A 15,653-nucleotide genomic window follows, 5' to 3' on the forward strand; every position below is an offset into this window, starting at 1 on the left:
CTATTGGCCTCATTTTGACCATCCCTTCTTTCAAGAGCAATATCTTCAATGTTTTATAATTAACTATTAGCATGATGATCGGGTAGATACTCTCAATTCTTCATAGAAACTAGATATCATCCATGTTAGACTGTGCTTGAACATCCAACGTATCAAAACATTCCACTATTTAGGATTGTCTACTTTGACTCGAAGAGATTCAATCCACCATGTTGCACTATTTGTATGATGTCAAACCATACACAAGAAGGTTGCAAATTGTCATCACCTTGACGTGTCAAAACAACCAACATCTCAAGTTAGGGATTGTGTATGGTTGTTACAAAGTAATGTCATGATTGACATGGCTTGCTAAATGTTCGATTGTCAACACTTTGGCTCATACACGATTATTATGATTCGAATTATTCCACCCATTGTTGTTGATCTTGTTGATAGATTGGAGTACAAGGTTAGGTCACCATTCAAAACTCTACACGGTTCATCGGCTAGGTTGTACATCCAATGAAGGAAACTTGGAGCATTTTGAGAATCTCACTAGTTCCACAAATCTGGTAGCTAAGTAAATCTTTTCATTATTTTCATAAATCAAAATATTTTTGTCCTTGTTTCTTTTCTTCTTACTCTCTTTTTCAATTCAATATAGTTCTTGACAAATTCACTCACTTCAACTCAAAAATCCCTTATACATTGATAATCATTTCTATATTAAAACAATGATTTTCTAGGGAATCCCTATTCTAAAATGTAATAACATTTTTTAATGTTACAAGCTTCAAAATATGTTTTCTAGAATCTTTAATAATTCTCATAATAATGTCACAAGAACAAAATTTGTCTTGTGTACAAACTACAATTATGATTTACTACACTGTACTAATCTAACATTATCTCAAAGGCATGGGAAGGGGGATCAAGATATATAAATCCCCCAATATTGCATGCGTTTACGTATGAATAAAAAAATCCATTAATAAAAATATGCACCCTTTTCTTATACATTATGTGCTTACTCATCAAACAACATGACCCTTATGAATGTATAGAGCACATAAAAAGGTTAAAAACATCTTATGTTGAACTCATGTCTATCGTTACTGACACATAAGGTTGTCCCTTCGACACTTTTGGTGGGTGTTAGATGCAAGACCTAGAGTACACAATTCAATAACTTGACTAATAAGCTAAGTGTTAATGATGAAATTGTTGTGACCAACTCATGTGATAGTCCACAATGAATATGTGTAAAACATAAGCGTATATGTTTTTTTTATGCGCATCTTATGCATGCTATACATATTGTTCCATCCTCCGAATTTGTCATTGTAACATATAATATATCATGAGCTTTTCAGTTTTGCTACCATGTTATTAATATGTAGCCTTGTTGGTCAGAGATAATGTCAACTTGCACCTTAATTAATTTGTGTTGAATTTTTCTTACATCATTAATATTTTAATTCTATTTTCTTTTTCAAAAGGAATTTATAGAATAATAATAGTGGTCCACAATATATGTATAGGTCATATTAACAAAAGTATATCCAAATCTTTAACCACAAAATATGCCATGTTTATATAGTTAATGGGAACAATTTTTAGATGTAATATTCACAAATGGTCAATTAAAACCCCAATGAGAAGTCAAAGTCTAAATGATCTGGTAGTCAAATGGTTGGAGAGAAAGAATCCAATCACAGTCACGAGAATTACTCTTTTACTTTTAGGAGTTACTAAAGTTGACTGGTTCTTGAAGCATTTGCGTGCAATCTGCTGGCTTATGTAACTAATTTGTACCCTCATCGACAGCTGTCTAGCTATGAACAAATCGAGAACAATATCATATTACTCTGCACAAATTGGACATCAACACATCGAAATGATGTGAATTAAGTTGGCGCGATTTTCATCTTTATGACGTCAAAATTGTTTTAGTATGCGATGAATGCCAGCAAGATAAAATAAGGTCAAAGGTATTTTTATGAATTTGTTGGTAAGGGAAATTAGTTTGAAAGATAATAGAGCTTCTCACATGTTTTGTGGCTTGGACTTCTACCTACCTAAGGTCAAATATTGTATTACTTGTTAGAAAATTAGACTCTTCTTCATGTAAAGTTTGTTGCACGAATATGGCCTTTATTAGGCAACAAGAAAAACATTGGAAGTTCCGAGGTCAACCTCTTCCCTCTTTTTACTCTCTCTCAATTTCAAGAGGTCCTTAGGTACATTAGTTCACCTTGCCCACCCACCTCTCCCGACTCATTCCCTTGAATTCTCTATAAGCCGTCGACAACTTATGTTTCCTATATTTTCTCTGAAATATAATCCATTGATACAAGACTTTATTCATATTTTCTTCTCATAAGTCTTACTTCATTACCCCTTAGTGTTATATTTTATTATCTTGTTCTCCTTATTGATGCTACTGCAAGCAACAATCTAAGCCAAATAGTTGTCATTGCTCAAAATCAACAACAATTATCCTTGATCAATATCTTCTAATTGAGATTGCGGGCGTACTCACGATCATCTCAATCATTATATCCAAATTAAGGCATAGATCTCTATCTTCATCACCCAAATTAAGATCTTAACTCTCTATCTTTATATTCAAATTTAGCATTTAATATCTATCCATTTCAAATTAAGTTCTTAATTCTTATCTTTTAGTAGTTTCCAGTTATCTTTAACTTATACTCAAACTATAGGATCAATATACCATTGGATCTCTCTCCCTCCCTCCCACGTTAAAAGCTTTGATATCCATTGTTGTTTTTCTAACTCAAGGTATTAAACTCTTATCTTTTAAGAACTCTCTCTCTCTCTCTCTCTCTCTCTCTCTCTCTCTCTCTCTCTCTCTCTCCAATATATCTTTTTCTATTTGATTCCAAGTAAGGCCATAAATCTCTATATTTTAAATGTCTTTGATATCCTTTTGAGCTTTTCTCTATCTAATTAATGCCTTAATATTCATTCCATTCAAATTAAGGCCTTAACCTTTGTCCATTGGAATAAGGCCTTAGATTTCTATCTTCGTGTGGGTGTGAGTGTTTTCCTCATCACTTATCTAGGCAAGCCACCATTGATCTTTATATTTTGACTCAAAAGAAAGCCATCATTTTCCTTCTTACTAAATCTTTAATCTTTTGATAAATCTCTCTCTCACTCTTTGGGTGGGGTCATGGATCTTTCATTCTTCAATACCATGGGCTCGAAGACTTACAACTACAATCAACTAACCACTATGAGTTTACCAATAAACCCCCATACTACTCCCATTCGAACATCGAATTACCATTCTAGTAAGAGATCATCGCACGTAAATAGGGTAGTTAAGGGAGGTATTAAGAGCAAATTAGAGAGTGATCATAAGACGATGAAACCCGTAACCATAGATAAATCTAATCAAGCAATTGCGATGAACGGAAAGGCCTCCATTTGGAGCGATCACCAAATGACTAAAGGGCCGAATAATAACTTGGAGATTCAATTGCTAAAAGGGAAGGATCAAAGCCTCCTACTAGACCTAAAAAAGACAAGTAGAAAGGACTCATTAGAAGGTACAAGCCAAGGTGACAATGATGTTATTATTGATCCACTCACAAGTAAGGTACATGTGAATGGAAGGTCGAGTTTAAGCTCCAATGCCAATTATATGAGTAACAATAACTCTGTTAGCATTAAGGATGGTCATGTATCGTCGGCATGTTTGTGCTTGGCCCAAGAGCTTCTTCCTAACCTTCTTCACCAACAGTCTGATCTTAATGAATACATGGCTAGCTTGCAAGGCTTTGATTCTTTGGAGTCTCTCTCAAGCCACCAACAAGAGCAATCTTCTAGTTGTGGCATTGTCCCTTTCCTCAAAGATAAGAGCATCTTCATCACTGGAGCTACTGGCTTCCTTGCCAAAGGTATAAGTATAGTCTCTCTTTCTCTTTATCTTTATCCACCTACCTTTCTATGTACCAATAGAACAGTTTTCTCCTCACATGTGTACACATCTCTCAAATTACATCCTAAGATAATCCCTCTTAATGTCATCATGAAAATGTAGTTTTGTTACGAATTCCCTTTTTCATGAACTAGGGACGTCATTAATGCTTTAAAGTTCCATGTTTGATTTTCAATGGTTAGTAAATGTATTTGGTTGGAATTCATAACATTAGGGGCCTCCCAATAACTACTTTAAGCCAATAAACCTAACTTATAATTTCTAACATTGAAGGCCATATCCAAACCCTACTGCAAATTGTATTTCTCATAAGAAAGATAATTATACTCCAACTTGTGACAAATATGTACGTCTTGAACCTTCTATATCTTGAGGTCATTTACATTTTAGTCCACTTACTCGTGCTTTTGTAAGGGTCATCAGTTTCAATAGTTTATGGTTTCGAAAAATTTGGAGATGAAATAAAGAACCTGTGTTATTCCAAATAGACTTAATTTTTAGAATACATGTAGTAAACATGATCCAACAAGTTACATTCATCCACATTTGTAAATTAACATGATATAGCATCACATTTTGTGTGATATCTCCTTGGTAGATGATCAATTAGTATGTATTAGAAAAAAAAAGAGTATAGTTTAGTAGAGTGTACATTTGGTGTGTGCTTTCCCTTTGTCTTACATTATGAAATCTTAGATTTTATCAGACTTCTTTTATGTTTAAGTGTTAAAACTATGCAACATAGAAAATGATATAAATCACATGTTTTGGGCACTAGAACCTCAATAATATATTGCATCTTTAGACATGACAACCAATTAGTGCCCAAAATCTTGACAAATAATAATCCATCCATTTGGAATCTCTTCTTAAGGTGCATGAATTTGCAAGATCAAACTACTTGTTCATCCATCCTTATTGCAAATGGAATTAGTGTCAACGAGTGATCATATAGAAAATGTAATCTAGAGTTGTCACCTTACATGAGGATTATGAGATAATTTCTTAAATTGGGGAATCACTAGACTCTCAAATATTATACATGTCAAACAAATAACATAAACTTTGTTTGTATTGTTGTCAAATATGACATGTTGAACGTTGTGTGTCCTTTGTTATTATTCACAATAAATCAATATTTGACTTTCTTAATGTGATGTTGATGCACTGTCAAATTGTTGTGATCATGATGTAGTCCTAGTAGAGAAGATATTGCGAGTCCAACCAAATATAAAGCACCTTTACTTATTGATCAAAGCAAAGGATTCACGGGGTGCCAAAAGGAGATTGAAGGAGGAGATATTGGGGAGTAACTTATTCAAGTTCTTGCAATGTCGTCATGGTGAAAAATATGACGAGTTTATGGAGGAAAAGGTAAGTGCAGTGGTCGGTGACATTAGTAAGGAAAGGTTGGGCATGGACCCATCAACATTTACCTCCCTTGCTACCAAACTTGATATAATTGTCAACTCGGCGGCCACAACCACTTTTGATGAGAGGTGAGATGGACTTGTAATTTTTCTTTTTCTTTTTCCTCCATGTAATGCCTTACATTAGTGAAATTGCCTCTTCAATTTCAAACATTAAGTCGTAGCTTTAACGGTTTTCAATTTCATCCATGAGACATACATGTTTCAAAAAATAAATTTCACATTGTTAATATTGTTGGCTTGTCAACATAGTATATGGCCACATGTGAATGGAATAGTTTGCTAAAATAAGAATTGTATATAGGTACGACCATGCACTAAATCTAAACACCAGGGGGCCTCAAAGAATCATGGAATTTGCTAAAAGTTGCCAACATTTACAACTTGTAATGCATGTATCCACAGGTGAAATATCGCATCACTTGTATCCTTCAATTCAAAAATTACTTACAATGCATGCATATATGTTGTAAATTGATCACCTAATGTTTATCGTTTTGTAGCCTTTGTGAATGGAAAACGTAAAGGTCTTCTACATGAGAAAACATTTAGGTGTGGATATAGCATCGCCAATGAGACCCTTGAAAAAGAAGAAAACATACATCCTGACATTGATGTGGATTTGGAAACCAAACTTATCAAGGAAAAATTGGACTATTTGAAAGAGGTCGGATCTACACTAGAAAACCTACCTTCATGTATATCATTAGGGGAGCATCAGAAAGAAAAGATCCTTACGTTAGCCATGAAGGAGTTGGGCATGGAGAGGTAACATGTTCAATATAACTCAAAACCTAAATATTTGATTACCATTGTTGAGTTAATATTAATTTGAACATTGCATACTTCATTCATTATAAGTCTTTTAGACATAGTATACATGGAGGAGGAGAAAGCAACAATTATTATAATTCTTGAGTTAACATTGATTTTTAAATATCACATGGATACTTCATTTTCCATAAGTATTTGCACACACTACAAATGGAAGGGAAGAATGAGACAATGTTCACATTTGATGTTAGGGCAAATAATTTTGGATGGCAAGATACTTATGTCTTTACGAAGGCAATGGGGGAGATGGTTATAGATAGTATGAGAGGTCATCTACCCACGGCAATTATTAGACCAAGTGTCGTGGAGAGCTCATTTAGAGAGCCATTTCCAGGGTGGATGGAAGGCAACAGGTATTGTGATCCATACCAATGATACTCTATAGATTCAATAGCTCTATTATCATAATGACTTTGTTCTATTCTAGCTTATGAGATTTTTAATTACATTCAGGATGATGGATCCCATTATAATATCATATGGAAAAGGTCAACTACCTGGATTCCTCGTGGATCCAAAGAGTGTTCTCGATGTGGTAAGTATCTTCTCAATCCCTTTATTTATTATTGTAACATAAGTCATCTCGACGTGTCTATGGACATCAAATTTTGGCGAAATAACATTCATTTATTGTGCTTGACTATTACACCTTTTGCATTTTTATATACAATAAAACAATTATGGTATTTCATGAAAATATACCTTAATATTGTATTGCCATTTTTATCAGTTTTCATTCCTTCCAAAATTCTAAGGTGACATACTTACTAGCAAAAGTTTTTAGTGATTAAGTTGTATTCTATATTGAATGCTTGATGCATATACAACACTACAAAAGGAGAGAAAATGTTTCATGCATTTGAATGATTTTGAAAGAGGAAATTAAGTTAATCGATTTACATCAACTAATAAATTTTGACCATGATTTCCAATCAATGCTAGTTCTCATCATCTCAATATAAATAATAATAAAGAAAAAAAATCATATCATGCTAGTATAATATTGCTTGGAGGGTAATGCTTGCGATCATTTTTTCATCAGAAAAAAGGATGTTAAACTTTCATACATAAAGCATTTCCCCAAAGACCATAACAACCAAAATGTAGAATAACCATTAACAAGCTCAATAATTAAGTAAAGACAAGAATGATGTTTGCGCATTCACATTAATTTGAGATGATTAGGATGTTTGTACCTAATGGTTTTTTTATATTTAAACAATAGTTGAAGTGATTGGATATGCCTCTTCTTGGAACAACTTGGTCGGACACCATATCATTACCAATCAAACCCCAAAATTACGTGCTAAATTAAATTATATAGTTAAAGTAAAATTGAGATTCGAAGTATCTTTTCACACTAGTATCTACGACACCTTTTCCAATGTTTACCCAATCCCAATATGTTCATATTAATGCATGACCTCACATGTTAATATATACATAAATATATGCATCATAAAGTTCATCAATGAGCACAAAGAAGTATGAATCTTATGTAGGGCATGTGGTGTGTGTGGGGAGGTGGATGTCTACAAGAAGTTTTATAATTTGGATCAATATGTTGTAGGTGCCTGTAGATATGGTGGCGAATGCAATGCTTGCCGCCATGGTAGAACATGCTTGCAAACCAGGATTAGAAGTTTACCAAGTTGCATCCTCAGTGGTGAATCCTCTCGTCTTCGCCAACCTTGCAAGGTTATCAGAAGAGCATTTTAAAGAGGATCCATTTTTAGATAACATGGGGAAACCTATTGAAACATTCAAGCTTCAATTATACGAAGATATGGATAGCTTTATGGAGGCATTATCACAACTCGATTTAGAATTCAAGGTATTTTCACAAATGATCATTACTTCAAAGATCATCCCGCATATTATTTTACATATATGTATTTAATAGCTTCTCATGTATACTCTCGTATCATAATGACTTAGTCTTGTATGCTTGGATTTATAGTTTACCATCCTAACCATCTATACATTTGTGGAGGCTTTCTACTCTTGTTCTAGTCTCTTGTAATAAAACTTCACAATTTTCGTGCCTTTGCATCTAGGAAAAATTTCAGTCGGCCGCTTGCAATCCAAAGTTCTTCAAACGATACCAACAATTAGCTCTCAAAGTAAAAGAGCAAGCAACATATCTTGCTAACCTTTATCATCCTTACACATTTTATGCAGGAAGGTATGTTTCTTTTACAATTGAATAACAAAATGAATAGTTTCATATGAGACCATGACCTTCCGATTCGTATTAGTTTCTTCTATCATGGAAGTTCGGTGTTTGAAGTTTAGTTAGGTTCAAATTAAAAGATATTGTGTGCATGCAATTTTACTCATATTCAATGTCAATATCCAAATTGCAATGTTGCATATATGCATTACATCATACACACACATGCATGCATTTCTCTATCTCTCTCTCCCCCGAGTCCCAATATGTGATTCGTATCCATCTTCTTCTTTTTATCTCCTCTTCTTGAGACACATTCTTTACAATTGCACGTGCTCATTGTTTGGATATGCATGAACATTTCATTTAGGTTTCTCTTATCTAATGTATCTGTGAATGTTTGGCGTTGAATCACTTGTAACTTGCTTAACATGACTAAATAGAGAATAAATGGGTCATCCTTCGAATATTAGTTGCTAGTTGTTACTCCATCTTTATAGCCCATTAAGGTATGTCTCTTACGAATCCCCAATTTTATAGATTTGATACTTCGAAGACACAACGACTCTTCGCAAATCTGTCAACTAAAGAAAAGCAATTATTTGGCTTCAACGTGAATGACATTGACTGGGAGACATACATAAAAAGGATACATATTCCTGGCTTAAGGAAGCATGTATTAAAAGGTCGTGGTTCAAATATGTGAATACACTCAAGGAAGTATGCCATTTTTTCTTTCTACATGTTCATTATGTTTATCAACTTGATATTAATTCTTATTCAAACTATCTTTTCCTTGGATTTTACTCAAATCACACTTGTATACAACATCAATATATCTTTATTCGTTAATAAAATTCATTGTTGTGCAAAACTTCTAGCATCAAACAAATTTGTCCATGCCAAAGTTGATCAAAACCAAAGGGTTTCATGATTTTTACATTCACCAAAAAGAGACATGATTTACCAAGAATAAAAGGATTAGCCCCATTTTGATGAGGTTGAATTCCCATGGCTATCAAAACCCCTTAATGATATAGTATTTAGCATATAACTAATTCATTTTACAACTACAATATATATGTACCATCTTGGCCAAAGTTTATGAATGTTTTAAATTCTAGGGTTACATGGAAGTGGTTCATCCAATGTAATTGAGTCAACACTAGACAATAAGCAACTAATCTTACCATATTCAATAGCAAAGATAATATTGACCTAGCAATCTACTCAATGCTACAAACAAAGAAACTTAACCAATGGTAGCATAGAACTATTTTTTAACAAGATAATATCGGCTGCTTAAACCCTACAATGGTGCAAAAAAGAAAACTTTGCATCCCAAAATATATTTCAATAAAAAAGAACATAACTAGTTGCATGTTGAGTAAAGCCCAAAGAACAACAATTAAACAATCATAACCCAACAAAAATTAATATGTTTGCTTGAGTTCCTATTGTATGTCAACTTGTTTAAAAAACATGCAATGTTGATTTTGTTTCCAGTCCTTCAATGCAATCTAAACATTAGGAGTGATATAAAAAGATTTACATACTCATGTGCACCTATGTGAGCATATATGAATACAATCTCGTGGCTTTGAAGTGAGTATTTGTGTTCATCGTTCAATGGAAGAAGGTTAGGATGAATCATACTCAAAGGGGTTTCGCTAGACAGTGATTACATATAGAAGAGCAATACCATTCTTTTTTGTTTTCCACTCCACTTCTTTGAGCTCTGTTATTGGCCTATCATGGCTACGGTCTTTATAATGTTGTCAGACTAATCATTTCGTCATGTATGTAGAATTTCTACTAATGAAGAATTTTTTTTTTGAAAAAAAAAGGGTGAGTTTTAAACTTGACACTTTTGTTAAGGTTCCATATTTACATCACATTGAAATCTCTAATGGATAGCATATCTACCACATCAACTTTCCATACCACTCGATCCATTCACAATGGTCTACAAGGAGTTAGTAGGCACTTCATCACTCCTAAATCGGAAAATGTGGCTGTCAAGGTATGGTTCCCACATGTATAGTGGAGAATACATTATATTGGATTGTTGGGAGAATAAAATATGTCATTATTCCTTTTCAATACATGTAAGTTATGAAGGTAGCCTAATGTGGTTATAATAACCTTTGTATAAGGCCAGTGTAATAATTTTGCTAGTTCTATGGAGTGAATTCCTCATAACATAGCATAATTAATGCTCTAGACTTGATGATTCCTTAAAAAATGACAAAAAAACACAAAATATCTTGGTTTTTAATACATGTCAGCTTCAAGAAAACTATATTTGCAAGTTGCAACCATTAGCTATAATTTTATCATTTCATGTTTCAAATCTTCTATGTAAGAGTATAGATATGATCTTGAAATTAATGAGGTTGTAGTAGAAACTAAGTAGTTTACATTCAACACATGAGACACCATTGAAAACGTCAATCTATGAATGGAACTTTTGTTTTCGCTTGTCATTTGCTTTGCTAAATGTGGATTAAGATGAATGCTTTATGGGTGAGGCAACCACTTTCCTCTTCCGGTCTTCCACACCACAAACGCCTTTTGAATGAATAGAGCATTTGGCTATCCGTGATAATTTATTCTCTTTGTCCAAATTTTATTATTTTCATGCACCAAATTATCGATTAGATATCCAAGAAGGATGGTTCAAAGAGAACTCTTCTTGTGCAAAGATGTCAAATTTAGCACCTTTTCAATGAATAGAGCATTTGGTTATCCGTGATAATTTATTCTTCTTGTCCCAATTTTATTATTTTCATGCACTAAATGATCGATTAGATATCAAAGAAGGATGGTTGAGAGAGAACTCTTCCTATGCAAAGATGTCAAATTCGTCATTGATCGTGCTCTTTGTACCACCGTCATGAATTCGTCAACCAATAGTGTCAATTTGAGATCAAAGATAGAGTGGTTTCAATGAATCAACAAAATGGGTATTACCGTATACTCATTGATTGATGGAAATGGAGCTCAACCCTATATGAATATGAAAGCTTTCAAGTGGTTGCATTGGAGGTGACAACTTCTTTGAAGTTCTCTCATATGGTTATATTTTGGAATATTATTCATTAACAATAAAAGAAGGAAAACAATGATGTAACTTTTACTTTGCTCCAAGACCAAAAGCTGAGCAGTAATAGACAAAAATCTCTAGAGTTACTATCCATCTATCTCAAAGGAATGTATCGTGACGAGTGGGTAGCACCAATGCCAGGTCTTCCATGTTTCACTGGCTTGTAACTAATGGAAAACTCAGCCAAGTAGTGCCCAATCATCTCAGGCTGAAATGAAGAAACAAATACATTGGTAAGAAAGACACTCACACCCCTCATTTCTTAAGAATTTAAGAAAAAAACTTTGGTTCATTAAAACAAGAAATACCACATCTTTGAACAACTGCTTAAAATTAAAACATCCTACGATGGGAAATATTTCTAATATATAAAGGAAAAAAAAACAAAACTCATCAAGAAACTGAGCTGTTCTTGGCTTCCTTGTAAATTTTCATTAATTTACCACATGCAAACAATTAATTTGATTCGATGAATTTCCAGTTGCTAATGCTTTAGGGAAGGAAACTATTTTTCTGGTAAAAATATTAAGGTGAGAAACTCTAATAATTACTTTACTACCTCAAATACCCATACATTTTCATTATTTCCTCGAATGTGCATACATTTCAAAATTTACCTAAATGCCATACTAAATTGAAACATAGCATTTTGCTGAGAAATCTTTGCTAAGAACAATTTTTCCAAACAAATGCTTTAGGTAACTCTAAATTGCTTGTTTATTTCCTCAAACTCCTGAGGGACTTCCATATTTTTCATTTGTCAACCCCAGGAGATTCAGCACCACCTTTAGTGTTTCAAATATCGTTTGCCATTTAACATCACCATATTCGTAATTCACCTCTCTTTTCTTGTTTGCCCTAGTAAAAACTGAACTGAAGAGGAACAGTAACCTTAATCTGTCAGTTTTCTGGATCTAATTCATCATTAATTTTTGTCATTTCTCAAACACGACCATCACCATCACCATCACTACAATTTGAGAAATTAAGATCCCATACGTGCTATTTGAGTACTTTGTGAGTACAATTTTGAGCAACATTTCTATTTCTCCAGTAAATTAGTGTACAAGAGCATTGCATTAGAAGTAAGAGAGATATACATACACATACATATACATACATACATACATACATATATATATATATATATATATATATATATATATATATATATATATATATATTAGTGTACAAGAGCATTGCATTAGAAGTATATATATATATATATATATATATATATATATATATATATATATATTTATGCCTACATCAATAATCACCTAAATGCCTGCCTCTTAATCGTCCTTCCCTATTAGTTGTCAATTGTTTCTAGCGTATTTCACATTGTCCATATTCTTACCTTCCAAATATCCCATGACTCAATTGTAACATCACAATTTCTGTCTGGTAAATATATGTTTCCTAAATTCTTACAATTTCTGATTCCTTCCTGCATGAATAGATTAATGAACAATTGTTCCATAATCCTGGATACCAGTCTTCGAAACAAAGAAGATGTACACAGTTACCTTGATTTCAACTTGGTTGAAAGTCTTTCCATTGTATACACCAATGATGCTGCCAATCATCTCAGGAACAATAATCATGTTTCTCACGTGAGTTCGTACTGGTTCAGGTTTCTCTCCAGGAGGTGCCTCACGTTTCTATAATCATAAAAAGCCAGCAATTTAGGTGGGTTTCAGAAATCCAGAATCACAAACTAACATGGCGGATACATTGATAAGAAAATCCAGGAATGCAACATTGAATGTATGATGCATTTCGTGGCCCTCTTACTAATCTTACCGAAACTGCTATAATGCTCGCACTGGTTGTAGAAATCCATAAATCTCAAAGTTTAAGATAGTAAGGTTACAATCCAAGGACTAATTACTTACTGCTTTCCTGAGCTTCTTGATCAAAGCCATTGGCTTTCTCTTCAATCCTCTTTGAAACCTGCAAAAGAAAATCAAACATTGGAAACAACAAAAAGATAGTTTTGACGAAAAAAAGATGGACTTCCAAAGAAATGAGAGACTTTGACAAGAAAATAGTTTCTCTACAATTTATCAATAAATGAGATATAACAATAAATCATACATAATATACATCTTTACAAGAAATAGAAGACATTTTACAAGAAATGATATGCATATGTATATATAATTTCTCTACACTATAAGCATTGACACTGAAAATAATTTCATGTGATGTAGATTTCGGTAAACATGATCGGCAGCATCAGAGAATCATTATTCACTGGACACTCGTCAATGATGGAACAAATGCGGGTAGATCACACAGCACTGTACACAAGACTAGAGAGCCACTGAATCTACATTAGAGAAAAAATAAAATAAAATATTTTCTCCAAAATTCTATTACCACTATATATAGCAATGCTTAAAAGAAAAAATGAACGTTCGCAATTAGAGGAAACAAGAGGCAAAGATAAGGAAGATATAAACGAACCTCCGACGAGCACGAGCATGGAAAAGCTTGACGAGCTCTTCGGAGCTCATATCAAGCAATGCATCAAGATCAACCCCACGGAAAGAGAACTTCTTGAACGTCCTCTTCTTCGGCTGGACTCCTGGAGCTGCTGTTTCATCGATATCTGCCTGCAAAAAGGGGGGAAATCATAAAAGAGAATAGTAAGAAGAAGTAACGGAAGCTTTGAAATGTGGGATCATAGGAAGCGAGAGGAAACCGAAGGAAATGAAACAGCGAATTGTGATCAAACAGGAAATAGAGGAAATTCAAATGGAGAATCAGTAGAGAGAAAGAGAGAGAGATCACCATAGCTACTCCGGAAGAAGGAGAGTTGATTGATTCACAGTGATGGCGTGTTTTGAGGGATCGGATGTCTGTTGTCTATGGCCTTTTTCTATGTGAGCACTGAGCAAATAATAACAAAAGAAAGAGAAAGAAGAACAATAATAATATAGGAAGTTCCATGATTCATCGTAGAGATGAGGAGACGTGTGTTCCTTCGTGTTGTTCATTCGTGACACACTTGGAGTTGTTGTACCACGATGTAGTGAGCCTTCGGAATATAGAATAGGGTGGAAATCGGCATTAGAGTACCACGATTCCTCGAAATACATACTCTTTTTGTTTTTTTTTACGTAACATATTTAAGTGGGGGTTACACGAGGAGGATGTCCATGATCACCTACATTCTTTGGTTTATGCATTCGTGAATTAATTTAAACGAGCGCTGAATAGGGTTGGTTTGCAAGCGAAGATGAATCAAGATGCTCCAAAACTTATGCGCCCAAGTTATCTTATTGCTTTTATATGTACATATATGAATGAAGTTGATGGTACGCAACGTTTACTTGGAATGTGTAGAAGCCTTTTGCTAAAGTAGTGGACTACCTGTAAATGTGGATAACATAAAAATGATGGTAGTGTGAACCATCCAATCTACCCGATAACAATCGGCAACAGTGTGAAACCGCGGCTTAACGGTTTCAACGGTTCTGTTCGGTTCGGTTCAGGTTTAGGTGTTTTAAAACAGTTCGGTTCGGTTTTAACAGCCAGAAACCACGGTTTAAATAGTTTTTTATTTTTTATTATTTTTTTAAAAAAAATTTAAAATTTGTTTTTAAACAATCTTTTCATTTTTAGACCTTATTATCACATTTTAGGAACATCTTAAAAAAATTTTAAAAATTAAAATTTTGACCTATGCTGAAAACCGAAACCAAACCACGAAATTGCGGTTTTTACGGTTTAATGGTTTAACGGTTTGAAAATTGTTTAACGGTTTCGTGGTTCAGTTCGGTTCAAGTTTAAAAAAAATTTAACGGTTCGGTTTGGACCCTCTGAAACCGAACCAAACCGTTGCTAATTGTTACTACTCGATACCCTATGCTTACATATAAGGGAGACACATGTACAATTTGTGTGAAGCTTTAATTATCTTGGTATCGATGTACCCCCCCCCCCCCCCCACACACACACACACACAAATAAATCGACCCGATGCTTTGATTCTAGACTTCACGTTGGTCGGAAAGTTATTATATGTTGGAAAATTGATGCAACCATAGTGATATTCATGGATGGGAAGTGAAACTAATGTTAGATGGTAACTCAAGTTTTGCTTTATGGAGTAGAAGTATGGTGAGCCATTGTCCCTCTTGAGTACAT

General features: G+C 33.9%; 2 protein-coding genes across 2 annotated transcripts; one reads left to right on the forward strand and one right to left on the reverse strand.

Annotated features, from left to right (window-relative positions):
* Window positions 1-3,181: 3,181 nt before the first annotated feature.
* On the forward strand, window positions 3,182-9,208 carry LOC147862686 (fatty acyl-CoA reductase 2, chloroplastic-like). Its single transcript, XM_087321130.1, has 9 exons — window positions 3,182-3,911; window positions 5,148-5,451; window positions 5,687-5,787; window positions 5,886-6,150; window positions 6,408-6,569; window positions 6,670-6,751; window positions 7,787-8,050; window positions 8,274-8,401; window positions 8,930-9,208. The coding sequence occupies exons 1-9, from the start codon at window positions 3,182-3,184 to the stop codon at window positions 9,093-9,095; spliced, it is 2,202 nt and encodes a 733-aa protein (XP_087177256.1). The 3' UTR covers window positions 9,096-9,208.
* A 2,331-nt stretch (window positions 9,209-11,539) lies between these two features.
* Window positions 11,540-14,351, reverse strand: LOC147862687 (small ribosomal subunit protein uS19-like). The gene is made up of 5 exons (XM_087321268.1): window positions 14,295-14,351; window positions 13,968-14,116; window positions 13,394-13,451; window positions 13,025-13,159; window positions 11,540-11,703 (listed from the first exon to the last, which is right to left on the reverse strand). Exons 1-5 carry the CDS (start codon window positions 14,295-14,297, stop codon window positions 11,590-11,592), a joined length of 459 nt encoding a protein of 152 aa, XP_087177394.1. The 5' UTR covers window positions 14,298-14,351; the 3' UTR covers window positions 11,540-11,589.
* Between the last annotated feature and the right edge of the window lie 1,302 nt (window positions 14,352-15,653).

Source organism: Azolla caroliniana, unplaced genomic scaffold, assembly GCF_043228905.1.
Source record: "Azolla caroliniana isolate FFs.n. ecotype wild unplaced genomic scaffold, voAzoCaro1.0.p SCAF_6, whole genome shotgun sequence".
Taxonomy (NCBI): domain Eukaryota; kingdom Viridiplantae; phylum Streptophyta; class Polypodiopsida; order Salviniales; family Salviniaceae; genus Azolla; species Azolla caroliniana.